Raw genomic sequence first — 27,338 nt, 5'->3', positions numbered from 1 at the left:
GTGAAAGATGTGTTCATGTGTAAAGAAGACCTTTTATATTGTCCAGACAGATATTTGGTTTTATGTCCACAAACACACACACACACACACACACACACACACATACAAACGTGTGTGTAATGCATGCACTCCTAAATCTCCTTAGAAGTAGACTGTTTGTAATGAGCAGGTTGACAACATTTAAAAAAAATCTGTTGCTTGACATTATAAAGCAGATCCTTACCAGCATCAAACAAATGTTTTCTTTATCATGAATATGGTCTTCATTTATTAAAATATTCTGAAGGTTCAACTATTCAAATCCTCAGTGCACTGAAGAAAATGCATCCTTAGATTAATTTTAGACCTCAGATAAGGATCCCTTGAGCTGGACTGTGCATGAAGGTCTTAGAGTGTAAGTCCTTATTAGTTGAAAATAAATCTGGAAGTCAAATGAGAATGACTTTTAGTTCTGCTTGAGTTCTGTTTGAACATTTATTTTGCGCATGATCATGACCTTGCTTTTTCTGTCAAATCTTTCTGTTCTCTCACTTGGGTTAGGGATTTGAACAATCCCTTAACCCTAATAAACAAATTTCAGTGCATGACTTGTCTTGCTCCAATTGCACTGCGAACATGAATGTTGCCTTAAATTGTTATGCTTCTTCAGTAGAGGTGTGCTATTAATTGTCTAAGCGATCAGACCAATGATTTTTGCCTGATGGACTATAAAACGGACAGAAACATCCCATTGAATTACATTGAAGGAGGGACCTGAGCCATGCCTAGGGATGTAAACATATTTGGGGTGGGGTCTTCTGATTAAGGCCAATACACAACCACACCAGAACACCCTAGCAACAACCTTGCAACACCATAGTAACCATCCAGATCACCCTAGCAAGTTTTGTGTGGGCAAGCACCGCTCACATTGTCTTCAGAAAACATGAAAGAGAACTTATTTTTCTTGTCTGTTTAGTTACACTGCACAAATCATTTTCTTAATTTGTGTTTTTGTCTTGTTTTCCAGTAAAAATATCTAAATATTCTTAAAACAGGATATATTTACTTGACAAGCAAAATGGCATAAGATAGTTTGCCTTGTTTTCAGAGAAATCTTTAGTAACAAAATTTAGTAAACTTCATGCTTAAAAAAATAAAATAAAATCGTGCCATTGGGGTAAGAAAAATAAACTTGTTTTCCCTTTGAAGTTAGTTTATTTTCATTAGAAAAATTACATTTATTTAGATTTATCTGAAAACAAGTCAGACTGTCTTATGTCATTTTGCTTGTCAAGTAAATTTATCTTGTTTTAAGAATGTTTTGATATTTTTACCAAGACAAATATACTAAGAAAATGATTTTTTGCAGTGAATGCTCCTAGTCCCCAAAATAGCTTGGACATATGGGCATAAAAATGGACATACTTCATACAGTTGTTAATTTTTTCTTTTTTTCAGTTGTCCCATTTTTACCTCCAAATCTGTGTATTTTCCTCCTCATCTATTTCCAGAGTGTTTTCAGCCCCTCTAATAGAGGCTTAATAGCTATAGGAATGCTAAAGTAGAGGCAGAGACATTAGTCCTAATGACTAAGACAATTTTGGTGTCTCTAAATTATATTTAACCATTGTAGCTGTAGAATGACCCCATAGATTACAGTATTTCTTCCACCATTTCTGTTTGAGAAATTTCTTGTGACATGTTGAACTATTGCATTTAATTGTTAGACTTGCTCTCTACAGGAATTTTCTCTACTAGCGTTTTTCTATCTCTTAGAAGTTTCAGAGGTCTTTGGAAGGACACAGAGAACTGTGATTATTCTTTGTTTTTTTTTTATTGAACACTTACATTTTGTTTGTTTGTTTCTGTCTTTTCTTTCATTGCTTTCCTCCTTTGCTTGCTTCTCTCATTCCTACCATCTTCCCTTCTTTGCTTGCCTCCCTCCTTCTATTTTCATTCATTCTTTCCTTCATTCCTTCTTTTTTGCTTCCCTAATTCCTTCATTCCTTTGCTATTTCCTTCCTTCCTTGCTTCCCTCCTTCCTTCCTTTCCTTGATTCCCTTCTTCCTTCACTTGTTTCACTCATTCCTTCCTTTGCCTTTCTTCCTTCCTTCTTCCTTCCTTGCTTTCTGCTCTCCTTTTATTTCCTTGCTTCCCTCCTTTCTTCCTTTGCTTGCTTCCCTCCTATTTCCTTCCTTCCTTGCTTCCCCCCTTTGCTTGCCTCCCTCCTTCCTTTCTTCCTTCACTTGTTTTACTCATTCCTTCCTTTTCTTTCCTTCCTTCTTTTGCTTTTTTCCCTCCTATTTCTTTCCTTTGCTTGCTTCCCACCTTCCTTCCTTTGCTTGCTTCCCACCTTCCTTTCTTCCTTCGCTTGTTTCACATATTCCTTCCTTTTTTTTTTTGTTTATTTTTTCCTTCTACTTCCTTCCATCCTTCTGTCCTTTCTTCCTTCTTTTCATTTGTAGTGGGGATAAGAAGGGTAATTTGATGCTGATTTCTTGGGAGGAGAGCCGACACAGAGATCTGGACTGGTGTGAGGTTCCTGAGTGCAGGTAAGATCACATTTGATATGTATAGTCTTTGAATATCTTTCCATGTTTTATTTTTTGTTGTTGATTTTTTTGCTTATTTTTACTGATAACTTTGTTTTTATTTTTATTTAGAAGGGTGGTGGAGCCCAACCCAGTGGATGACTGTCATTTCCTATATGAAGAACAGCCAGAACTGGAGAGATTTTGTATGGATAAACCCTCCATCGCACTGCTGACTGAGTGGTACCTGACCAGGGCACAGGACATAGAAAGCAATTCCCATCAGGTACACAAGTACAGATGCGGACAGGTTTCTTTTACACTTTCTTCTGACTGACAACTTACCCAGGTGAAAAACAAACAACTGCCTTAGATACACACATGTCTGACTCACACTAGATCTGCCTTCTTCCAGAGTGACAGTTCGTGTTGTCCCAGAGGGCTGTTAGAGTTGTGAGCTCAAATGCAGAGTCAGATAGCTGTGTCGGTCTACTGCGAGCTCTCTTAATGGAGAGATATCTAAACCATTATGAGACCAGACTGAGCTTCTTAGCTGCTGCTATTCTCGCTTATACAGACCCCTTATTCTCCTTCTTCGCTTTTTAACTTGGTACCACTTGTCTCTTTCAATACTGTTTAAAGGTACATATAATGGAACATTTCTACATGTGTAAGTACTCTAACATACACAATTCAAAGCTTCCTGCACAGTCCATCCAGACCAAACTAAACTGCATGAGATCACAAGCATGAATATCTGTGCTCGCACGCAGAATTCCTTTGCTTTCACTCAAAACTGGACGCGCCCTCTCAAATCTCCCTGCTCTCGTTCAGAGAGGGCATGTGCCACTCAAAACATGTCATGTGTACTTGCGAATCTATTATAATGCAAAATAACTTTGCCTCTGTTTATTCATTATATTCTGCCTCTGTAGACTTGGTATAGCGAGGGAGAATACCGGAGTTTGAGAAAATCAACTCGCTATTTGGTCGGTGGTGCATTATACATGGTTAAAGTCGTACTGTAAGAATGATATTCTGATGCTCACTGGCAACGTAAGAGACATGAGCAGACATGACCACTCAAATGACAGAAACCGTTAACAAAGAACATGTTGCGACTCAAGTCCTCTCAAAACTTTCACCTCAGTTTGAAAAATTACCTGCACAATTTTGTCTAGAATGCATAAAGGATTTTTCAGAATCTATGTGGTGGCACATTTGTAGAAAATCCAAAAATATGTGGAACAAAATTGCAAATCATTATTACGAGTTGTAATTATAACGGGAACATAAGGTCATGTTGACGTGTGTGCATGCATTTATGACAGGTGCAGACGGAGACTGACTCGTGTGATGCGAGTTTATCACAAATGTAGGCTAAAACAGTTAAGTAATCCCATTGTTATAAGGACAAACATCCATCCATCCATGAAAAATCACGTGAATTATAATACATTTTGATAATATAACATTGGAGGACAATACTTGAGAAAAAATAAAATAAACTTCAAATAAATGGCGAGAAGGCACTGTTGTTTATTGTGGAAAGTTATTTTTCTGACATCTAATTTTTTATTTCCTTGATTATTGTATAGGCCTATATACAACATTGTGATAGATAGATAGATAGAACTTTATTAGGCTCTCAAGTAATTATTCAAGACAAATAAACAGTTAGTACTAAAATAAGAACAAATAAACAAATAAAGAAAACTGTGCTCAAAGTTTCTAAAAGCAATATCAAACTTTCAAGTTACATTAAGAAAAAAACCTAAAGAGATGGTATTGTTATTGTGTGTATGGTTTCTTGTACAAAACACTTTGGCTGAATGTGTGTGTGCACGCCAATAAACTTAAAATGGCAACAGAATTGTTTTTTTTGTTTTTTTGTTAACAATTTTTATTGATTCCATGCAGCAAATCAAACAGACAGAAAATGCAGAATCAAACCACATGAAATCACAACTTTCCCCCCCGATCATTAACCCCCCCACTCGACACAAACGAGCATCCCAGTGGTCAAAAGCCAACTGACAAAGACACACATATAGACAAAAAAACAGCAGAAAATTTTTAGAAACATAAAAAAAAAAAAAAAAAAAAAACACTAGTCTCTTTCCACTGCCCTTCCTCGAGAGCCTTCCAAAAAGGCTAAATAGCTGCCCCATTTCCTGGTGTACAAATCCAGGTTGCCTAGCCTTCTACATGCCATCTCCTCAAATGCTGCTACCCTGCCCATCTTGGTAGACCACTCATGAAATGAGGGCACATCAGTTGACTTCCATCCCCTGAGAATTACTGGGGGTCCAATAAAATTCCAATGGGGGTCCAATAAAATTGATGCAAAATCTTAAATTGCATCAGACACACCCTTGCATCTCCAGATGCAGACTTGAAGTTTTTTAGGATCCTAGCCCACCCACTCCCCCAATGTCAAGTTTAGATCTTTCTCCCATAATCTTTTGAGAGAATTCAAAATTCTGTCCCCCAGACTCTGAATTAGCAGGGAGTAATACACTGATGCCTCATGACCCTTCCCAAAAGCAGCAATCACCACTCCCAGAGTATCCCGAAAAGTATTCACAGCGCTTCACTTTTTCCACATTTTGTTATGCTACAGCCTTATTCCAAAATGGATTAAATTAATTATTTTCCTCAAAATTCTACAAACAATACCCCATAATGACAACGTGAAAAAAGTTTGTTTGAAATCTTTGCAAATTTATTAAAAATAAAAAACGAAAAAAAAAAAAAAAAATCACATGTACATAAGTATTCACAGCCTTTGCTCAATACTTTGTTGAAGCACCTTTGGCACCAATTACAGCCTCAAGTCTTTTTGAGTATGATGCTACAAGCTTGGCACACCTATTTTTGGGCAGTTTCTCCCATTCTTCTTTGCAGGACCTCTCAAGCTCCATCAGGTTGGATGGGGAGCGTCGGTGCACAGCCATTTTCTGATCTCTCCAGAGATGTTCAATCGGGTTCAAGTCTGGGCTCTGGTTGGGCCACTCAAGGACATTCACAGAGTTGTCCCGGAGCCACTCCTTTGTTATCTTGGCTGTGTGCTTGGGGTCATTGTCCTGTTGGAAGATGAACCTTCGCCCCAGTCTGAGGTCCAGAGCGCTCTGGAGCAGGTTTTCATCAAGGATTTCTCTGTACATTGCTGCATTCATCTTTCCCTCGATCCTGACTGAGTTCAATCTTTGTTTCTCATAGTCTGAGAGTCCTTCAGGTGCCTTTTGGCAAACTCCAGGCGGGCTGTCATGTGCCTTTTACTGAGGAGTGGCTTCCGTCTGGCCACTCTACCATACAGGCCTGATTGGTGGAGTGCTGCAGAGATGGTTGTTCTTTTGGAAGGTTCTCCTCTCTCCACAGAGAAACGCTGGAGCTCTGTCAGAGTGACCATCGGGTTCTTGGTCACCACCCTGACTAAGGCCTTTCTCCTCCGATCGCTCAGTTTGGCCAGGCGGCCAGCTCTAGGGAGAGTCCTGGTGGTTCCAAACTTCTTCCATTTATGGATGATGGAGGCCACTGTGCTCATTGGGACCTTCAATGCTGCAGAAATTTTTCTGTACCCTTCCCCAGATCTGTGCCTCGATACAATCCTGTCTTGGAGGTCTACAGACAATTCCTTGGACTGGCTTGGTTTGTGCTCTGACATGCACTGTTAACTGTGGGACCTTATATAGACAGGTGTGTGCCTTTCCAAATCATGTCCAGTCAACTGAATTTACCACAGGTGGACTCCAATCAAGTTGTAGAAACATCTCAAGGATGATCAGTGGAAACAGGATGCACCTGAGCTCAATTTTGAGTGTCATGGCAAAGGCTGTGAATACTTATGTACATGTAATTTTTTTCGTTTTTTATTTTTAATAAATTTGCAAAGATTTCAAACAAACTTCTTTCACGTTGTCATTATGGGGTATTGTTTGTAGAATTTTGAGGAAAATAATGAATTTAATCCATTTTGGAATAAGTCTGTAACATAACAAAATGTGGAAAAAGTGAAGCGCTGTGAATACTTTCCGGATGCACTGTAGACTTGGACTGAGCAGTGAGGACTCGGGCTCGACTTAGACTCGAGATCTCGTGACTTGACTATAACACTGCTTCTCATAACAACTTTGTGAAATATTATCCAAAATTTCTATATACTGTACATTGAAATGTTTTCAGTGGTCACAATTTTTCTAATTTCTTTAATTTCTTTTATTTTTATCTCGTTGGTACCGGAGGAATGCGCAATGCTTTGTTTCCATGTTTCCATGTTTCTAGACAGCATGGCGGCAGGGGCGTACAAATGCTACTGCACAGGGAAAAGAGATCAGGGCTGCGTTTCCCAAAAGCTTTGGAAGCTTAAGTTGATCGTAGAGACCATTGGCGCCAGTGGTTTCTACAATCTACTAAGGCTTCCTATGCTTCTGGGAAATGTTGCCCTGAACAGTTATCTGGATAGAGAAGCTACTTGATGTGGACAAATGTAAATACACTGTGTTCTGACTGGGTGATGATCTGATCTGTTTGATCAGATCACTGTAATCACATTACTGCCAAGTGTTAACAGGGCCATTTGTTTGCAAGGCATGTACATGTACAGATTTTGTTCTCTATTTCATCTCTGTGTTACTCCACTTTAAAACACAGTGTGTTAAACAGTGCTGCTTATAATAGCAGTGTTGTATTTTGTTGTATGAAGGCAGCGTGCTCTCGAGGTGTTTGGCTCTTGTTAACTCTAATGTGAAGGGTTTCGGTTCTTGCCAGTTGGGAAAACAGAAGCAATCATTTCCTCAACGCAGGCATTCTCTATTGATTGGTTTCATGCGCTGCCTGTCATCTGGTAGAGGGATACCAATCGTCAGCTCATGATGTGAACTGTATTGATGGGTTGTTGAGGCGGGTGGGATTTTATTGACTGGTTCTACTTTTTACATGTGTGCTAGGGGATTTTGACTTATAACTTTCTTTGGTTTTTATTTTCTAACATTTATATGTGGATCTCGGAGAACCACTTCTTTTGTATTTTTGCATCTCTATAGATTTGATCTGACAGTTTTTGTAGATTCATATTTTTACTAGGGTTGCAAAAGTTGAGGTGATAACTCATGATTTTAAGTAATTACCACCACCGTTATGTTTTTTTTTTTTTATACAATAATTTGTTATGGCTCTCTAATTTGATTGGACAAGCGACATTCCGATTCACTTTTTGTATCACTCCGCTTGTTGATACTGCTTTGGCTTCTTTTTGAGCTGTTTTTATTGATGAGAAAAAAGCATGCTAATATACTGTACAGTACTACTGCACTCTTGCTTGTATAATATTTCTTTACACAATTAATGCTTTCACAACTCAACATGTCTAAAAATTTTAACTGGATAAGTGAAATGATAATATTAGTGTTACTGAGAAGGTCACAAGGGGAATTCTGGTGCATTTAATAAAACATTTTATTACATTTATTTTACTTAAAAAAGAACTACATTAAAACTGAATGCACTATATGTGAAATAAAATGTATATGGGGTTCCTTCAAGGAAAATAGCTAAATTCCTGATTAATCAAGACTTATAAAAAAAAAAAAAAAACCTAGATTAATCACAAACAATTGTTAGAGCATGAATATGAATACATTTTTTCAATTTAAAATCTTGTTTGCAGTGAATATGGCTCTCGTTTTAAATAAATTTTTAATTTATTAAAAATAGATTTTTTTAAATAAAGGAGTTCAGTTGTACTATAAAAATAAATAAATGTAATAAATAAATCATAAAATATAAACATGTCTCAGAAATCAAAACTTCCTCCCTAGTGCAAAAAATTTATTTTAATGAAAGCTTAATAAGCCTTGCAGTGTGAATGTGACCTGATAGACCTGTTTTTTTGTTCAAAGTGAAAATTGCTCAGTGCTTTTTATTTATTTATTTATTTATTTATTTATTTTATTTTTTTATCCTTCTTCATTTTGTTAATGTCTGCTTCTACTTGAAAGCTACATGCCATTGTTTAATTATTTTTTTCCTATTTATATTAATACTTAACATTTAAAATAAAGGAATGTGTTCAATGGCATATTCATTTTTGTGGTGGAATCAAAATTGGTGAAGAGAATCGAAAAATTGGTATTGATATTTACTACTAACATTTTGGTACAGTGACAAGCCTAGCTGCCTCTATTTTTTTATTTTGCTCTTTCTGACATCACCTTGTGTGTTGTTGCTGGGACAACAGGCAATGCTAAATTATTTTGTTATTGGTAATATATATATATATATATATATATATATATATATATATATATATATATATATATATATATATATATATATATAGTGGCAAATCTACACTGATCAGCCACAACATTAAAACCACTCACAGGTGAAATGAATAACATTTATAATCTCGTTACAGTGGCACCTGTCAAGGGGTGGGATATATTAGGCAGCAAGTGAACAGTCAGTTACTGAATTTCATGTTTAGGAAGCAGGAAAAATTGGCATGCGTAAGGATCTGAGCAACTTTGACAAGGGCCATATTGTGATGGCTAAACGACTGGGTCAGAGTGTCTCCAAAACGGCAGGTCTTGTGGGGTGTTAGTACCTACCAAAAGTGGTCCAAGGAAGGACAACCGGTAAATCGGCGACGGGGTCATGGTCGCCCAAGGCTCATTGATGCGCTTGGGGAGTGAAGGCTAGCCTGTCTGGACCGATCCCACGGAAGAGCTACTGTAGCACAATTTGCTGAAAAATTAATGCTGGCCATGATAGAAAGGTGTCAGAATACACAGTGCATAGCTGCAGACCGGTCAGAGTGCCCATGCTGACCCCTGTCCACCGCCGAAAGCGCCTACAATGGGCACCTGAGCGTCAGAACTGGACCATGGAGCAATGGAAGGTAGCCTGGTCTGATGAATCACGACTAGATGCCTGTGCGTTGTTTACCTGGCAAGAGATTGCAGCAGGATGCACTATGGGAAGAAGGCAGGCTGGCGGAGGCATTGTGATTCTCTGGGCAAGGTTATGCTGGGAAGCCTTGGGTCCTGGCATTCATGTGGATGCTACTTTGACATGTACCACCTACCTAAAGGTTGTTGCAGACCATGTACACCCCTGCATGGCAACAGTATTCCCTGATGGCAGTGGCCTCTTTCAGCAGGATAATGCCCCCTGCCACACTGCAAAAATTGTGCAGGAATGGTTTGATAAACATGACAAAGTGTTCAAGGTGTTGACTTTGCCTCCAAATTCCCCAGATCTCAATCCGATTTAGCATCTATGGGATGTGCTGGACCAACAAGTCCGATCCATGGAGGCAACTTACAGGACTTAAAGGATCTGCTGCTAACATCTTGGTGCCAGATACCACAGGACACTTTCAGAGGTCTTGTGGAGTCCATGCCTTGATGGGTCAGAGCTGTTTTGGTGGCACGAGGGAGACCTACATGATATTAGGCAGGTGGTTTTAATGTTGTGGCTGATCGGTGTTTGTTGTTCCCCGCTGTGGGGGATGAAAAAAATTGGGGGGGGGGGGGGGAATGACTGAAATTAACCCTTTTTTCTTTTTTTTTTCTTTTTTTTTTTTTTTTAGAAACATTTATAAACTAATTTAATTTTTACGTATATTTGTTTATGATTATGGTTAGGGATAGGGACCAATCAGGCAGCGGGGAGTACGAATCTGGTGGGAGTCAACCCAGACCACCAGAAATGTATTAAAATGATCAACAATGTCTATTTAGTGCATGTTTACATAGACCAACAATTAAAAGTAGCGTAGATGGGAGCTGGAACGTGTCCAGGACACGTTTATACTCAAAACAGAAAGACACAGCGTAACGGAATAAAACAGAATGGGGGTCTCCTTTTAAAATGTATTACTTTATAAAGCGGCTTTTAAAAGTGGCAGTGGCGCATGGCAACGGTCAGACGTTTGCTGTGCATGAATAATAGGCCTGTCTGTCCGACTCTCTTCCCGTCAGCTGACTGAGCATCAGTGGGTGGACCAAGGGTGCGATGATGTAAAATTAGATGTTGATGTTGTTACTGTTGAGGCGGTCATAAATTAATTAGCCCCGTGTGACGTAGAAAAGTCGCACAAGTAGAGAACAAGGCATTTTTGCAGCTTGGTTTTAATAAATGCTTTTTTGGGAAGGAAGTTTTCGGTTCTGAAACTTACAGTATGTTTTTATAGTACAATGACCTATTACTGTATATTAAAAAAATCAGTGACAGTTTGATTCCTCGTGACATTACCCCTTTAACTGATCGAAATCAAGTCAGTCTGTCTGTCTGTCTGTCATATAGTTAATACAGTTAGTTAATAGATAGAAAATACAAAATGTTATTTTTATTGAGACATAAATACAAAAACAGTGTGTTTTAAAAGAACAGCCAAACAATTATTTTTTTGACACTTTGACAATCCACGTACATATTATTTTATCCTTTTTTTGTTACATCATTCCTTTGTATGGAAGTAGCGTTTTTCTCACAGTCACTTGGTTGAAGTAAGACCATGCAAAGATGGTTAACCCTTTAAGCTCTGATTTTCAGTTTCAGTGGCATACCCAAACTGAACCTATCTGAACCAGTCCGATTGGTTTAGCATTTCATGTTGCTACACCATTTCCGATGATGTCATCTGATCCAGGAAATCTAACGTGTTTTCAGCCAGATTGCAAAATGCCAGATGTGCTGTGTGCACATTGTGCACATTCTGCTTCGTATCAATTATCTAATGATCTATGCATCTGATTACTTTGTGTGTGGGATCGTTTGAAAGATAATATGCTCTTCTAAGTAGTGGTATGTGATATTTTTCGTGAAGTTATAAGCAAAAACGCAGCATATAAGCAACACCTGTTCACATGAAACATGTCAAAGATATATACTTAGATATTACTCGCTATATTTTTGTCTGTGAGTAAAACAAGTTTGGCAGTTGTATTCTACTCTTTGAGAGCTTTTCAACAACATATGACACATGGCTATTTGATGAGTTTGACGTTTTTACTGATTACAATAATTTGTACAGTGCAAAATTTTTCATAAATTATCAAAACTGAGCACTTCTAATTTGTCTGCAAATTTAAAAGCACTTCTTCAGTTTACAGCACTTTAAAAAAAGCACTTTACACAAATGTCGCTTTGGGTAAAACACCGTTGTGTTGTTTCGTTTTATTGTGCTCTTGAGACTTTTGCTCAGTCTATGTAATGCCATATAAAAGTCCAAATATGTCGCCATGCAACTGGAGCAGCATAAAGCTCTCCTTCACGGAACAAGCAGTTATTTGGTTGAAGGAGTCCACTTTTTTTGGTTCAAGATTGTTTTTTTACTTTTTAAAGGTAAGCAGGCCAAAAATGTAGCTATTCCACAAGGAATCAGTTCCGCTGAATTAGGTCAGTCAAAGTTCACTTTATGCGGTATGTTGCTATTATTTATTTATTATTTTATATTGGTAACATTCAAAGTGAATCAGTTTTCATTTTATCCATCTTTATGTGGCTAGTGTCCATGAGAAAAAGAGACTTTCAAAGCAATAACGCAATTGTAGGCTAACTAACCTACCTTCATACAAAGTAATGATGAAACATAACAATAGAATAAAAATAGAACACAAAAAGAAAATTTCAGCTCATTGCTAGAGAAAGATTTTTTTTTATTTGCCCATAAATGAGTAGAAACCGTTAGCCATAATTGTTACCATGAACTGTGTTTATAGACATATGAACTCCCACACACCATTGCTAATATAAACACTCAATACAAAAATATATTAACACCAATATGAATACAGTACATTTCCAGGAGGAAATCTGATACCAGTTTACCTTAAAAAACTGTTGTCTTACTGAATGTGTGTTTTGGGTAGGACTTCCTTGTCCAGTCTTCAATCTTCCTGTTTCTCATGGGCATCTTTATTAAGCCGCTATGAAAGCATGCTTATTTTTTTATTTGTAAATTGTTATTTTTTTGCCTGCTTTCCACAGGTTGATTGTTCTCTGTCTCTGGTGCGTCTGGGAAAAGAGCAGAACATTCCTGGGCTGGAGGTGCTGTGTGATGACCTGGTTACCATGGAAACGCTGGTGTACGAGACATCATGTGATCTAAATCTCACACTGAAGGATCTGCAGCAGCTCAGGGACATTGACAAGCTCCGCCTCCTCATGAAAAATGTATGTTCTGGGGCTGCTTTCTCCTTCTTGACCGTCTGCTGTCTCCTTCAAACCATTTTGCTGTCATGTTCACATTTATCACTAGTCTATACATACAGTGCAGAGTCTGCAGACATATCTACTGCTTTGTTCATTTTCATCTGTAGTGCCACTAAACACACTGTAAACATCTCATATGGTTTTAATTACCTCTGCTGGTCTCAATAGCCAAGCATATACTGTATTCCTTCAGATCTTTACATGCAAGAGCAGTAGTATAAATGTTAGATCTGTGAATGTGTGTGTAGAGTTGTGTTTACAGGGGTGGTCTCATTAAGACTGTAGTGAGCACATCCAGCGGGGCTGTTCTGATTTAATGCTTTCATTAAAAATGATTTAATATTCATTTGCTCATTTAAGGGAAAATGTTTTGAGTGGGTGAATTGCTATCTTAGCATCTGTTTACTTCAAATATTTTCCAGGGGAACATTTAGCTTCTTTAAGGCCCTGTTTACACCTAGCAATAACATCCGTCTTGAGTGATCACAAGTGGTCAGACGAGACACGTCGCCATTTACACTTGGTAGTAACGTGTTTCAAATGCAAGCCTTGTGCAAGTATGATGTGTTCTGGGTTGTATGAAGATGGATTAGCATTTACTATGTGGTCATATTGTATTATAAATGCGATGTGGTCACTTATTTCTGACTACCTACAAATATGGTTGGAACCTGTTTAAACCTGTATTTAGAATTGTGATTGGATCGACTGAAATGGATGTTAATACCTGGTTTAAATGGGATCTTAAACTGCTGTTACAGTTTCCTACGTTAAATATTTCAGGTTAACAGTACACAAGGTAATTTACCGCCCCTATTAGACATTATGGATTTCCCTGTGTTATAGTCCAGTGAGGACCGATATGTGAGGAATTCATTCCAGTGGATGCTCCCGTTTCTGCACCGTTATGAGAGACAGCGGGGGGGTTCTGCCTCTAGCCTGCTCCGAGAGTACCTGGTCACCCTTGCCAAAGATGATCTCACGCTCCCACTCAAAATCTTCCAGCACTCCAAGCCAGATGTAAGCAAAACCACACAAACAAGTGTACTTGGGTTTCTAAATGAGGATGTAAATATACTACTAACCCTAGCCCAACACCTAAATGAAAACTTTTTGTATCATTAGAATTAAAATGTATTATAATAATGTAGAGTTGTCGCCGAAGTACAGTTCTGTGCAAAAGTCTTAGGCACATAAGATGTTTCACAAAAACATTTGTCTTAAGATGGTTATTTATATCTTCAGCTTTAGTGTGTCAATAGGAAATATACATTTTAGAATCACAAACATTCCTTTTGCAAACAAAATAGGATAGAATAGAAGAACAGGGAATCCTGCAACACATGGCATTGGCCCCACAGAGCCCACCACTGAACATTGAGTCAGTCTGGGAGTACATAAAGAGACAGAAGCAATTGAAACAGCTTAAATAGATAGAAAAACTGTGGCGAATTCTCCAAGAAGCTTGGAAAATCCTATCTGCCAACAACCAAAAAAAACTGTGTCCAGGTGTATCTAGGAGAATTGGTGCTGTTTTGAAGGCAAAGGTGGTCACACCAAATATTGATTTAGCTTTTTTATGTTTACTGGACTTAGTATGAAGCTAATTGATAAATAAAAACTATTTATGGCATTATTTTTGGAGACTTTTGCACAGTATTGTATATTTAAGTAAAGCCACACACAAACTCAAAGTTTGTAAGGATGTTCTATTGACTTACATTGTCCTGAAAGGAAACTAGTAATAAATACTACATCCTACCCCTAAAAACACATTCTGGACATTATTTTTGTTTTAATTAACACTTATTTGGTCTATTTGTGGACCTTACTAGTGCGGAACCTCCTTACAAGTTGATTTTAGGGTGTTTTACTATATTTTTGGGGGCATTTTCAGAGATTTGGGGTTCATAAATATAGCGAAACAATTACTCTGTATTCTATACTAATCTGATTTTCTATTGAAATGCGGTATTGCAGCACTGCTAATATTGTTGACTCCATTAAAATAAACTGCTTGCGCTTTTCCTCATTTGTAAGTCACTTTGGATAAAAGCGGCTGCTTAATGAAAAACATGTACTGTTATCTAATGTCACACACACAGATACACACATATTACCAACAGGGGGGTCCAGTGAAATAGTAAGATCTGGCTATACCATTTCTTATGTGGAAGTCTTGCACTAACTTGATAACATGTTATGGCCTACTTACACATCTAAGGCATCAATTTCCCTCACAGGAAATTAAGAAAAGTGGTTGGAGAGAAAGATGGTCTATGATATTGTTCATGGCTTTTTGTGTGTGTGTGTGTCTTTGAATCAACCAATTTAATGTTGTGTGGAACAATATCCAACCTAATCCACACTAAGATTATTTTATTGTACTTTTGTGCATGCAAATTGCTGTTTCAGAGGAGAGAGAGTATGAAGGTGGTTTATGCAAAGTTATAATAATATAAGTTGTGGCTTGTGTTTCAAAATCAGTGGAGGATTTCACTAAAAATGAATTGCACCCACAGATATCATTGTTTATTGGCACACGCTGTCTTTATTGTTTTAGCTCTCGATTTACTTTAGGAATTATGCAAATCAGGTAATGGAGGAAACATGCCAAAAAAATCTGTACTGAACGCAACTTGCACGGCACAATTCCAAGCCATTTTTGAGTACTAGATTGTGGAGGATATAGCAGACCACCTCCATCTGCCATGCTTTGCTGGGATTGTACAGCATCGCTCCACGACTGTGATCCCAACACCTGAATCGGGCTCTATAAAATGCAGAAAGTGTGCCTGTGTACACTGCACGATAAGTGCCTGGTTATATGGCTCTTGTCCATTTGACGGGACGAACTTCATTCACACCACCCCAGTCTCTTTTAAATTAAATTGTTTACTGCCTGCTTGTGTAATAGCACAATGTTAATTGCTGCAAGCAAATAACGTTGAATTTTGCAAATAAGGTGTAATCTAATTCACATACAATGGAAGCATGTTTGAGCTGAAAATAATGATATTTACATCAAATAATGCGCAGAGTTATTTCAGCGCATTTAGCACCTGGCTAAACTAGATTGTGGGTGGTTTGTATATAAGAGACAGATGGTGGGATTGTTGCAACAGTGAATTTTCCCTCCTAGTCTGCATGGGCACATTCAAATGTTTAAACCAGCTTATGATGCCCAAAATGCTGTCTAGATCACTAGGTTTTGATACGTAGCCATTTTGTACCCTTAACATTGTTTTTTTTTTTTATCTTTCAGTACACTTAATCATATTCTCAGATCAAGAATTATGACAGTATTTGTTTATGTCTATGGTGCAGTGTCATCCGAAAATCATAGGAGACTCTGATCAGCTGATGTCCGTGGCATTAGAATGTATCTACAGCTGTGAAAGAGATGACCAGCTTGCACTCTGCTATGATATACTTGAATGTCTGCCTCAGAGAGGATATGGGTGAGTCATCACACAACAACACACCACTTTTTAGCCTGGTTTAACTGAATTTGAACTGAATTGAACATATATTTATACCAAATCATATTTATACCAAACATTGTGCCATGTTTGTTTAAACTCGTGATACATTTAAATTTCTTGTCATAATTCAACTGTAAATTGTTGACATTTAACCTGCAGTTCTGAGGTCTCGGAGATGAGCAAGTCTACTACAGACTTGATGATCAAATCAAGAAATCTTCAATATGCAAATTAGGATATGTTTACATTATTTTTAGTATAGTATATAGCAGAAAAAAGTAATCTAAAAATTAGGGCTGTCAATCGATATTTTTTAAAATCTAATTAATTACAGTATGCAATTAATAACATGTATCAATATTTATGGAAAAAAAAGCCCCCAAGTAAAGATAATTTAGTAGATAATAATTAAAATAATTATAAATACACTATATTGCCAAAAGTATGCGCTCACCCATCCAAATAATTGAATTCAGGTGTTCCAATCACTTCCATGGCCACAGGTGTATAAAATGAAGCACCTAGGCATGCAGACTGCTTCTACAAACATTTGTGAAAGAATGGGCCGCTCTCAGGAGCTCAGTGAATTCCAGCATGGTACTGTGATAGGATGCCACCTGTGCAACAAGTCCAGTCGTGAAATTTCCTCGCTACTAAATATTCCACAGTCAACTGTCAGTGGTATTATAACAAAGTGGAAGCAATTGGGAATGACAGCAACTCAGCCACGAAGTGGTAGGCCACGTAAAATGACAGAGCGGGGTCAGCAGATGCTGAGACGCATAGTGCAGTGGTCGCCAACTTTCTGCAGAGTCAATCGCTACAGACCTCCAAAGTTCATGTGGCCTTCAGATTAGCTCAAGAACAGTGCGTAGAGAGCTTCATGGAATGGGTTTCCATGGCCGAGCAGCTGCATCCAAGCCATACATCACCAAGTGCAATGCAAAGTGTCGGATGCAGTGGTGTAAAGCACGCCGCCACTGGACTCTAGAGCAGTGGAGACGCGTTCTCTGGAGTGACGAATCAAGCTTCTCCATCTGGCAATCTGATGGACGAGTCTGGGTTTGGCGGTTGCCAGGAGAACGGTACTTGTCTGACTGCATTGTGCCAACTGTGAAGTTTGGTGGAGGGGGGATTTGGTGTGGGGTTGTTTTTCAGGAGCTGGGCTTGGCCCCTTAGTTCCAGTGAAAGGAACTCTGAATACTTCAGCATACCAAGAGATTTTGGACAATTCCATGCTCCCAACTTTGTGGGAACAGTTTGGGAATGCCCCTTCCTGTTCCAACATGACTGCGCACCAGTGCACAAAGCAAGGTCCATAAAGACATGGATGAGCGAGTTTGGTGTGGAAGAACTTGACTAGCCTGCACAGAGTCCTGACCTCAATCCGATAGAGCACCTTTGGGATGAATTAGAGCGAAGACTGCGAGCCAGGCCTTCTCGTCCAACATCAGTGTCTGACCTCACAAATGCGCTTCTGGAAGAATGGTAAAAAATTTCAATAAACACACTCCTAAACCTCGTGGAAAGCCTTCCCAGAAGAGTTGAAGCTGTTATAGCTGCAAAGGGTGGGCCGACGTCATATTAAACCCTATGGATTAAGAATGGGATGTCACTTAAGTTCATATGCGTCTAAAGGCTGATGAGCGAATACTTTTGGCAATATAGTGTATACTATAAAACATATTATAATTTAGATAATTCAAATACATTACATAATATACATGTATTGGGGCTGCAGAAAATTAAACCATTTGTACACCACTAAAAGTGTCTTAAAAGTCAAAATATTGTTTGGTTTATTTCTATATTATTCTACTTTTTTTTTTTTTTCTCCCCAATTTGGAATGCCCAATTCCCAATTGCACTCTAAGTTCTCGTGGTGAATTAGTGACTCGCCTCAATCCGGGTGGTGGTGGACGAATCTCAGTTGCCTCCGCCTCTGAGACCGTCAACTGTTGACGTAGCGTGTGTGGAGGCTTCACGCTATTCTCCGCGGCATCCATGCACAACTCGCCACGTGCCCCACCAAGAGCGAGAACCACACATTATAGCAACCATGAGGAGGTTACCCCATGTGACTCTACCCTCCCTAGTAATCGGGCCAATTTGCTTGCTTAGGAGACCTGGCTGGAGTCACTCAGCATGCCCTGGATTCGAACTTGCGACTCCAGGTTTGGTAGTCAGCGTCAATACTCGCTGAGCTACCCAGACCCCCTATTTCTATATTATTAAACAAACCTATTATTGGCCTACGTCCATCTGAGGCATTTTTTTACTGTTGGTTTATGTTCTCATGCGTCAGAGGGATGCTTTTGGAGTGTCTCACTTTGGTTGCATCGCATTTCACTAGTTTTCAACATCTTTAGTCATAAGTGCTGTGTTTTTAGGATGCTGTGTCAGTGAAAATGCAGTTTAAGATGTTAGGACAAAAACGCATCTATGAAAAGCTGTGCTGCCTGCTTTTGATACTCTTGAAGCTTGAGCAATAAATGCCCCCTACTGCCACATTAGAGTGGTACATCAAGCTTGAATTGGTCGGAAGGTAGAATTCATTCTTTATTACTGATTTTATGTACTGTATGTATTGGGGGTATGACTAATTGCGTTAATTTTTTAATTGTGTTTTTTTCATATAGTTAATCGCATTAAATCGACAGCCACAGTAAAACTTTAGCAAAGGTAATGATGACCTGATATTGAATCTTTATTAATTCATCGTGAAATGTCCTGAAGACCTTTCAACTCGAGTATATCTGCAAAAGACCCCAATATACAAAAGCCCATAATTGTGACATTTTGTCTCATGAATATTAATTAGGTTACCTGAATGGTCCGTTCAGTAAGGTAACCTAGCAACGTCGGCATGAGCTAAGATGTCAGCATGTCATGAAGTCACAAACAGTCAATCATGCCCACCCCCCCCCCCCCAAGCTTCAAAACCATCGTCAATGTCACACAAAACCTGTCAAGCGCTTGCACAATTAGCACATGTATGGGGAGACTGGGGTTGGTTGGCTACAGAGGTTGGTTGACAGAGAGATGATTTCTGGTCACTTTGAAACTATTTTTACAAAAGTGTTCAGATCTAAATGTTCACTTTCTTAACCTACACTGATTGATTCTGTCAGTGCATCTGAAAGATTATTTTATCTATGTCAAAACAAAAATTGAACTTAATGTTATAGAAATAATACCGAAAGATTTTTTAAATATATAAAATTTAGTAAATTGACTATCAGCTATATTTTGATATAAGATTTGTTAGACTTTGATAAGCTATGCTAGATGGCTAACAAAATTTATCGAAAGAGTGTGAGTGGGATTGGTTAGCACATTGGTTTTTGGGTGGGTTATGGGTATAAAAAAAAACAAAAAAAGAAAAGATCATATTTCATAACCTTTATACACTATTTACCAGCTTAATACCTCTAAAGAGACACATACAGTATATAACATAACATAATTTATAAAAATAATAATAACAGTATTTTATTACTATCAGGCCTATTACACATAAACACAGTTCAAGCCAAGACAATGTTTCAATTAGTTCCTTTCATTTATGTGATATATATATATATATATATATATATATAACAAGTTTAGGTAAATACTTATATATTTATAAGTTTTTATAAGTAAATTTTTTTTTATATTAATTCTTAACTGTGTATGTATGCGTGTGTGTGTGTATATATATATATATATATATATATATATATATATATATATATATATATATATATATAAACTCTTTAGAGACCTGGCACATATATCTATCAAAAATGGATGAACAAAATGCCCAGATAGTGTCAAATTTTCAAAATATAAATTTGTAAATAATAAAAAATATTTTGATATATTTTAATGTTTTATTTTTCATAAAGTGAAACAACAAATCAGGACAAATCTAGAACTGGCTGTCAAACACATATTGAGCTACACATAACACATAATCTACACATAAGATACACATCAGCTACACCTAAGTTACACATACATTACACATATGTATTTTCTCAGGCACTTATTGAGTCTAAATAGATGAACAACATTATTTCAGAAGTACACCCAAATGATAGTCATATCATACTGTTCATGTGTTACACTTGCTATAGTTTACTTCTGTGTTGTTTCTTCATCAAATAGCAATGTCAAATGTAAATCAAATCAATCACTGAAACATCAGCGCCACCTTGAGTAAGAAATAAGTATATTATGTATGTGTACATACAAATGGGATACTGATAAATCACCATTGTTGATAATTCACTGTTGTACAGAAAATCAACATGATATAATGTTTATTTGTATGAATATAGTACTTATTTCTCTTGTAATAAACAAAGTCATAGATATCCTGTGATAGTAAACTTAAATAGATTTGAAATAATCATAAAACAATTATAAATTATGGAAGTGTGAAAAAAAAACCCCAGACACTCTACATACCTCGGGTCTCTAAAGTCCCTATACACTTTTGGTACTATAAAAAAAAAAAAAAAAAAAAAATATATATATATATATATATATATATATATATATATATATATATATATATATAATTATTTATTTTTTTATTTATTTTTATTTATTTTTTGTAAATGTGACTTTTTTTTGTGTTACACTATTTATAAGTGATAGATGAGGATGGATGAGGTACAGGGGGTGGAATGAGATCCCGGGTCTCTAAAGACTAAATGAAATGTGTTTATTTATATAGCACATTTCATATACAATGGCAATTATCAAAGTGCTTTACATAACAATGATAAAGAAAGTACAAGATACATAAAAAAATTAAAAAAGTAATAAAATAAATGTAAAAAAAAAAAAATTTAAATAATTAAAATGAATAAAATAGAAAAATAATACAGAAATAAAATGATGCAGTGCAATCAGTAAGTGCAGCACAGTGCTCAGTGAATAAATGTACAGTTAAACAGACGTGTTTTCAGTCTAGACTTGAATGTGACTACTGTTGAAGTACACCTGACCTGTTCTGGAAGCTGGTTCCAGCTGCCGGTGGCATAATAGCTAAACGCAGTCTCACCTTGTTTTGAGTGAACCCTTGGTATTTCTAACTGATGTGATCCTAATGATCTGAGAGGTCTGTTAGGTTTATATTCAACAAGCATATCTGTAATGTATTTAGGTTCTGTGCCATTGAGTGATTTATAAACGAGTAATAGTACTTTAAAATCAATTCTAAATGTAACTGGAAGCCAGTGTAAAGTCATGAGGACTGGAGAAATACGCTCCGATTTTTTGGTTCTGGTGAGAATCTTGGCAGCAGCATTCTGAATGAGCTGCAGCTGTCTACTGGTCTTTTTGAGAAGGTCGGTGAGAAGTCCATTGCAGTAGTCCACCCTACTGGTGATGAATGCATGAACAAGTTTCTCTAAGTCTTCACTGGATACAAAACATCTAATTCTCGCTATATTTTTTTAGATGATAGTAGGCTGATTTAGTTATTGCTTTGATGTGACTACTGAAACTAAGGTCTGACTCCAAAATGACACCAAGATTCCTGACTTGATTTTTTGTCTTTAAACCCCTGTTATATGGTATGTGTTCACTTTGGGAATTTCGCCTTTGTTGCCAAATACAATGACCTCTGTCTTGTCATTGTTTAACTGAAGGATGCTTTGGCACATCCAACTGTTAATTTCATCAATGCACTGGCACAGAAAGTCTATAAGGCTTTAGTCATTTGGCGATTGGCTATAGGTAACTTTGGGTGTTGTCTGCATAGCTATGCTAAGCAATTTGGTTCTTTTTCATAATTTGGCCTATAGGTCAGGAGCAGTGCAAGAATTGTGCCTTGTGGGACTCCACATGTCATGGATGTCCACTCAGATTCATAGTTGCCTATGGTAATGATAGGAGGGTTAATGATAGAAGCCAAACACGTGTTGTTCTGTTGTCCTGGTTTAAAATAAACTGTTGTTTGTTTTTCTGTGTGTTGCATTTCTCTTAAAACTAGTAGTAAAATTATAGCATTTTTAACGCTGTGCCAACCTACCCCAATATGGAGTTGGTTGGCACAAATGCACAACATAACTTTGACCATTAATTAACAAAAGTCAATAAATATTTGGTGACATTGAATTTGTTTGTTTTTTACCTAAGAACTTTTTGCACCAACTTTGGGTACTTATACATTTGTTCCACTAGAGATATTCAACAAAGTATGAAAAGTGTGCCAACCAATCCTGGTACACAGTTTACCGTAAGCCCCTGATTAGCTCATTATTAGAACATCATGTGTCTCCTTTTCTTGTTCTCAATATATGCAGTCCCATGCTTTGGGATGCAGATGAAGTGTCAGCATATGTGAAAAAGGTTTGCTGTTTTTCTCGCACTTGATTCTCTCTTGAGGCAAAAAAATAAATTTCCTGCAAAAAAATAATGTGCTATGGGAAATTTTGTGTCACTGTATCCTGAGGGGTCAGCATTATTATACCAAGAACAATATTGATACATTCTAGAAACACCATTACTCACGTCTCTGTTGATAGAAAACCTCCCTGTACCTTTGCAAGGCCCTTATGTGTTTTTACACATCTATTTTAGTGCAGGAATCAGTACTTTAGGGCTGTTCCAGAGCTCTTCCTATTATATTTGCTGCTACTGGAGTATGTGAATTGCGTATGAATACTCTAAAGATATGGGATGGGAAGATAAATTACTGGTACTAAAACAAAGTTTATATATATATATATATATATATATATATATATATATATATATACACAGTACTGTGCAAAAGTTTTAGGCACTTGTGAAAAATGTTGCATAGTGAGGATGTCTTCAAAAATAATGATATAAATAGTTTTAATTTATCACTTAATGCCATACAAAGTCCAGTAAACATAAAAAAGCTAAATCAAAATTCGGTGTGACCACCTTTGCCTTTAAAACAGCACCAATTCTCCTAGGTACACCTGGACACAGTTTTTCTTGGTTGTTGGCAGATAGGATGTTCCAAGCTTCTTTTACCACAGTTCTTCTCTCTATATTGGCTGTCTCAATTGCTTCTGTCTCTTTATGTAATCTCAGACTGACACGATGTTCAGTGGGGGGCTTTGTGGGGGCCATGACATCTGTTGCAGGGCTCCCTGTTCTTCTATTCTAATCTCTTCTATTTGCAAAAGTAGTGTTTGGGAGTCTAACATTTGTATTTCCTATTGACACACTAAAGCTGAAGATATAAATAACCATCTTAAAACAAATGCTTTTGTGAAACATCTTATGTGCCTAAGACTTTTGCACAGTGCTGTGTATATGTGTGTGTGTGTGTGTGTGTGTGTGTGTATATATATATATATATATATATATATATATATATATATATATATATATATATATATATACACACACACACACACTATTTTGGCAAAATCTCTGAATCTGAATTTTAAGTGGCTAAGGAAATATGGAAATAATGCAGTTATATCAAATTTGTTTGGGCTAAAAAACAAATAAACAATTTTAGTCTCTTCAGTTGCAAATAGTCAGATTTTTGACAGATAGAAATGTTTGTCAAAATGTTGTGTTTTGGACTTCATTTGCATAGCAAAACTGCTCTCAAGATTCTTATGGGGAATATTGCACATAATTTCTGCTCAAGTTCAGAAAGGGGGTACAGCTAAAAAATAAAAATAAAAAATAACGCAGCTAAAAATAACACACTCAAACCTAAAAAAGGCATTCAAAAACAGCTAGTTAGAGGGCAACCAAATGGAACATAATGTAAGAGTCTAGATACAAGTTTTTCTACTTTTCTATAAAAGTTGAGCTACTAAAGCCCAAAGTATGCTTCGATTTTGACGTGAACGCTCAGTGTCTAGGTACAGTCGAATGCGAGCCTGCCAAAGTATACTTCATTTGACGGTGCACGTATATACATGCGTTTGGCGCATGCGTGCTACAACTGCTATGAGACGCCGGACAATTTCTCTTCAGGAGTTTAGACCCATAAAGATGTCATTATATTCCTTCCAACTCGAGTTTTACAAATGCAGGTATCTCCTGACCTCACACACGCGCTCTTGATGTGCATATTTACTGTTGTAGTTTTTACCTTCGTCTCCTGTTATTTACCGGCAATTATGGCTGCTAGCGTTCCTTCATCACAGCAACAGCTCAAATGTGAGTATTGCCACCTTGTGGATCTACTAATTCATGCAAATAATTCCAGGTGCATGCGCAGACTTCACGTTCAAAGACGCGCGGTTAGAAAAATTGGCCTGCACGCGTTCAGTGCTCGAGCACTCTGCTGATGAATAGATTTGTGCCACGCAACCTTTTGAGTCTGACCGAAAAATACACTACCAGTCAAAACTTTTGAAACACATGACTGAAACGTTTCTCATGATCTTAAAAATCTTTTCATCTGAAGGCGTATGCTTAAATGTTTGAAATTAGTTTTGTTGACAAAAATATAATTGTGCCACCATATTCATTTATTTCATTATAAAAGTAAAATTTAATAAAAAAATAAATAAAAAAAAGTTTTTGAAATTGATGACTTGGACCGAATAATTACGAAAAGCAGCCAATAAGTGCCCAACATAGATGGGAACTCCTTCAATACTGTTTAAAAAGCATCCCAGGGTGATTGGTTAAGAAAATGTATTTATATATATATATATATATATATATATATAAAGAATGAGTAAGTGTTTCAAAACTTTTGACCGGTAGTGTACTTCGGGCTTAAGTCGCACTTGACACAGTGTTTTAAAAAAATGTGGCACTCATGGCTTTCAAAAATAGAGAGATGTGTAGCAGAAACGCCAGCTTAATCGATTGACAGCCCTAGCATGTTGTATACTTGTACATTGACAACCATCAATGCAGCAAGTGATGATAGTGAGTGCTGTTCTTGTTTTGGGACCAAACATGAAAATCTAAAGCATATTCATAGAGGCAGGGCCATAAAAGCTATAACCAGTTACCAGTAAATAACACACAACTAAACCATGATGAATATTACAACATCAAAGCACTGACCTGGTGACGTGACGTGACTTGACTTAAAGAGAATCAAGTAATCAAAAATGAAAATTCTCTCATCATTTACTTACCCTCATCTCATCCCAGATCTGTGTGACTTTCTTCTGCTGAATACAAATGAATATTTTTAGAAGAATATCTCAGCTCTGTAGGTTAATATAATGTAAGTGAATGGTTGCCAAGTGAGTGGTTCAATACATATCGTCAGGAGCAATATGAGAGGTGTGGTTAAGAAACTGATTTTAAGTCCTTTTTTACTATAAATTCCCCTCCCTGCCCACTATATGGCAATATGCAGAATGCGAATCGCCAACAACAAATGAAGAATGTGAAAGTGTATGTGACTGATTGTAAAAAAGGACTTAAATATTGATCTGTTTCGCACCCACACCTATTATATCACTTCTGAAGATATGAATTTAACCACTGGAGTCATAAGAATTATTTTATGCTGCCTTTATGTGCTTTTTGGACCTTCAAAGTTCTGGCCACCATTCACTTGCATTGTTTGGACCTAAAGAGTTTAGATATTTTTCTAAAAATCTTTGTGTTTAGCCGAAGAAAGAAAGTAATACACATCTGAGATGGTGTGAGGTTTAGTAAATGATGAGAGAATTACAATTTTTTGATGAACTATCTCTTCAACACCTTGAGAGTGACTTTACGTGGATTAATACAGTCTGTGTGTATTCAAGACGGCTGAACTTTGGTCTTGTTTATTTCTCTTTCTCAGACCAGAGACAGATGCTACAAAAGCCCTGCATGACCAGGTGGACATTCTCGAGAAACACTTAAGGTAAGGAGAGAGAGAGTGGACAAACAGGATGCCTTGTAGCAAGGGCTAAGCTGCAGCCACTCACCCACTTTTTTATCTGATGCTCATTAAAGGTGCTGTAAGCCAGAGGTTTTCAAACTGTGGTCGGGGACCCCCAGGGGGCTGCAAGGGAGTCCACAGAACATTTTAGAGAGTTAAAAAACAACTAATATATATATATATTAAAAATGTAATGAGTAAAATGTTTACATTTGACATTATTACTGTTTCATTCTTTCTAAAAACTACAGATGCAAAGATACTGTTGTACTGTTGAGATAGTTGTAACCAGAGATGCAGCAGGAGTGCAGCAGCATGTAGTCTCAGTGTTGTCAAAAGCAATGGTAGCAGAAAAGCATTCTCGCATGACAAACTAACAACTGCTTATGAATCTGAATGTGCCGTTTTACTTGAATGATTTAGCTTATGGCTTCCCATATATGGGCTCCCGTGTGATCGTGCAAACTGATTGACAGTGCCATTCTATACATAAAATCACTTACAGCACCTTTAGACTTTTCCCCTCTTTATCCACCCATGACCACCTAATGTTTATAGGAATTATGCGTTGTCATAATGTCTGCTTTGAATATCTGTTTGTGGGATGTTTGTTATGCATGTTGTTTGTTTGTTTTGATTGTTTATGCATGTTCGTGTCTTTGTCTGTCTGTTTGTGTGTGTCAATCTTAGCTCAGGTGATGTGATCAGCCTGTAATGGCTCCATAGAGACACATTCCTTTGGATCTATTAGAATTCTGTTGGCGGAAAGGATGATTAATGTCACTTTCTTAGAAATGTATGGCTGGCCTGGGAGAACGCAGTCACTGCAGCCTTAATTCCTCTCTTTTTCTCTTGTTTGCCCTGTAACTTATCACTTGTTTTTTTCACAATCTCAAGATTTAGCTTTGTTCCATCTTTGTATCTGAATTGTATCTTTGCCAATCATTTCTCTTACTTGCTCCTGCTCTTTTTCATTCTCTCATACTCTCTCTGTCAATGTAAAAGGTTGAAGTGTGTAATTTTTTCCATGTTAGCATGCTTTCACCTATCTACAGTATATCGTAACTTAATGTGGATAGGTAATTAAGTAAGCCAGCTGTAGGTTGATTTCCCCGAAGTTTAAACACTGTAGCTCTGTGGCGCTGTCAAAACATTGTTTGTTTGAGCATCCTAACATAGCAACATTTGCTCAACCAATGAGTTTGGTCAAGACTACCTGTTTTAGGGAACCAATGGAAGACAGGGGGAGTGTTTAGGAAATCATGAAAACTTTAATGTATT

At 37.2% G+C, this 27,338-nt stretch overlaps 1 protein-coding gene across 4 annotated transcripts in view; it reads left to right on the top strand.

The window, feature by feature from the left end:
- LOC127410350 (NBAS subunit of NRZ tethering complex-like) overlaps positions 1 to 27,338 on the top strand; it is a 288,769-nt gene that overhangs the window by 64,568 nt on the left and 196,863 nt on the right. For all 4 annotated transcript variants that reach the window (XM_051645563.1, XM_051645560.1, XM_051645561.1 and 1 more), the window contains 6 exons: positions 2,448 to 2,534; positions 2,646 to 2,799; positions 12,510 to 12,695; positions 13,581 to 13,754; positions 16,062 to 16,195; positions 25,977 to 26,039. In XM_051645563.1, the coding sequence (XP_051501523.1) occupies positions 2,448 to 2,534; positions 2,646 to 2,799; positions 12,510 to 12,695; positions 13,581 to 13,754; positions 16,062 to 16,195; positions 25,977 to 26,039 (798 nt within the window). The remainder of the gene's footprint in view (positions 1 to 2,447; positions 2,535 to 2,645; positions 2,800 to 12,509; positions 12,696 to 13,580; positions 13,755 to 16,061; positions 16,196 to 25,976; positions 26,040 to 27,338) is intronic.

Source organism: Myxocyprinus asiaticus, chromosome 19, assembly GCF_019703515.2.
Source record: "Myxocyprinus asiaticus isolate MX2 ecotype Aquarium Trade chromosome 19, UBuf_Myxa_2, whole genome shotgun sequence".
Taxonomy (NCBI): domain Eukaryota; kingdom Metazoa; phylum Chordata; class Actinopteri; order Cypriniformes; family Catostomidae; genus Myxocyprinus; species Myxocyprinus asiaticus.
The sequence above is the reverse complement of the archived record's forward strand: the minus strand, read 5'-3'. Positions and strand labels throughout refer to the sequence as shown.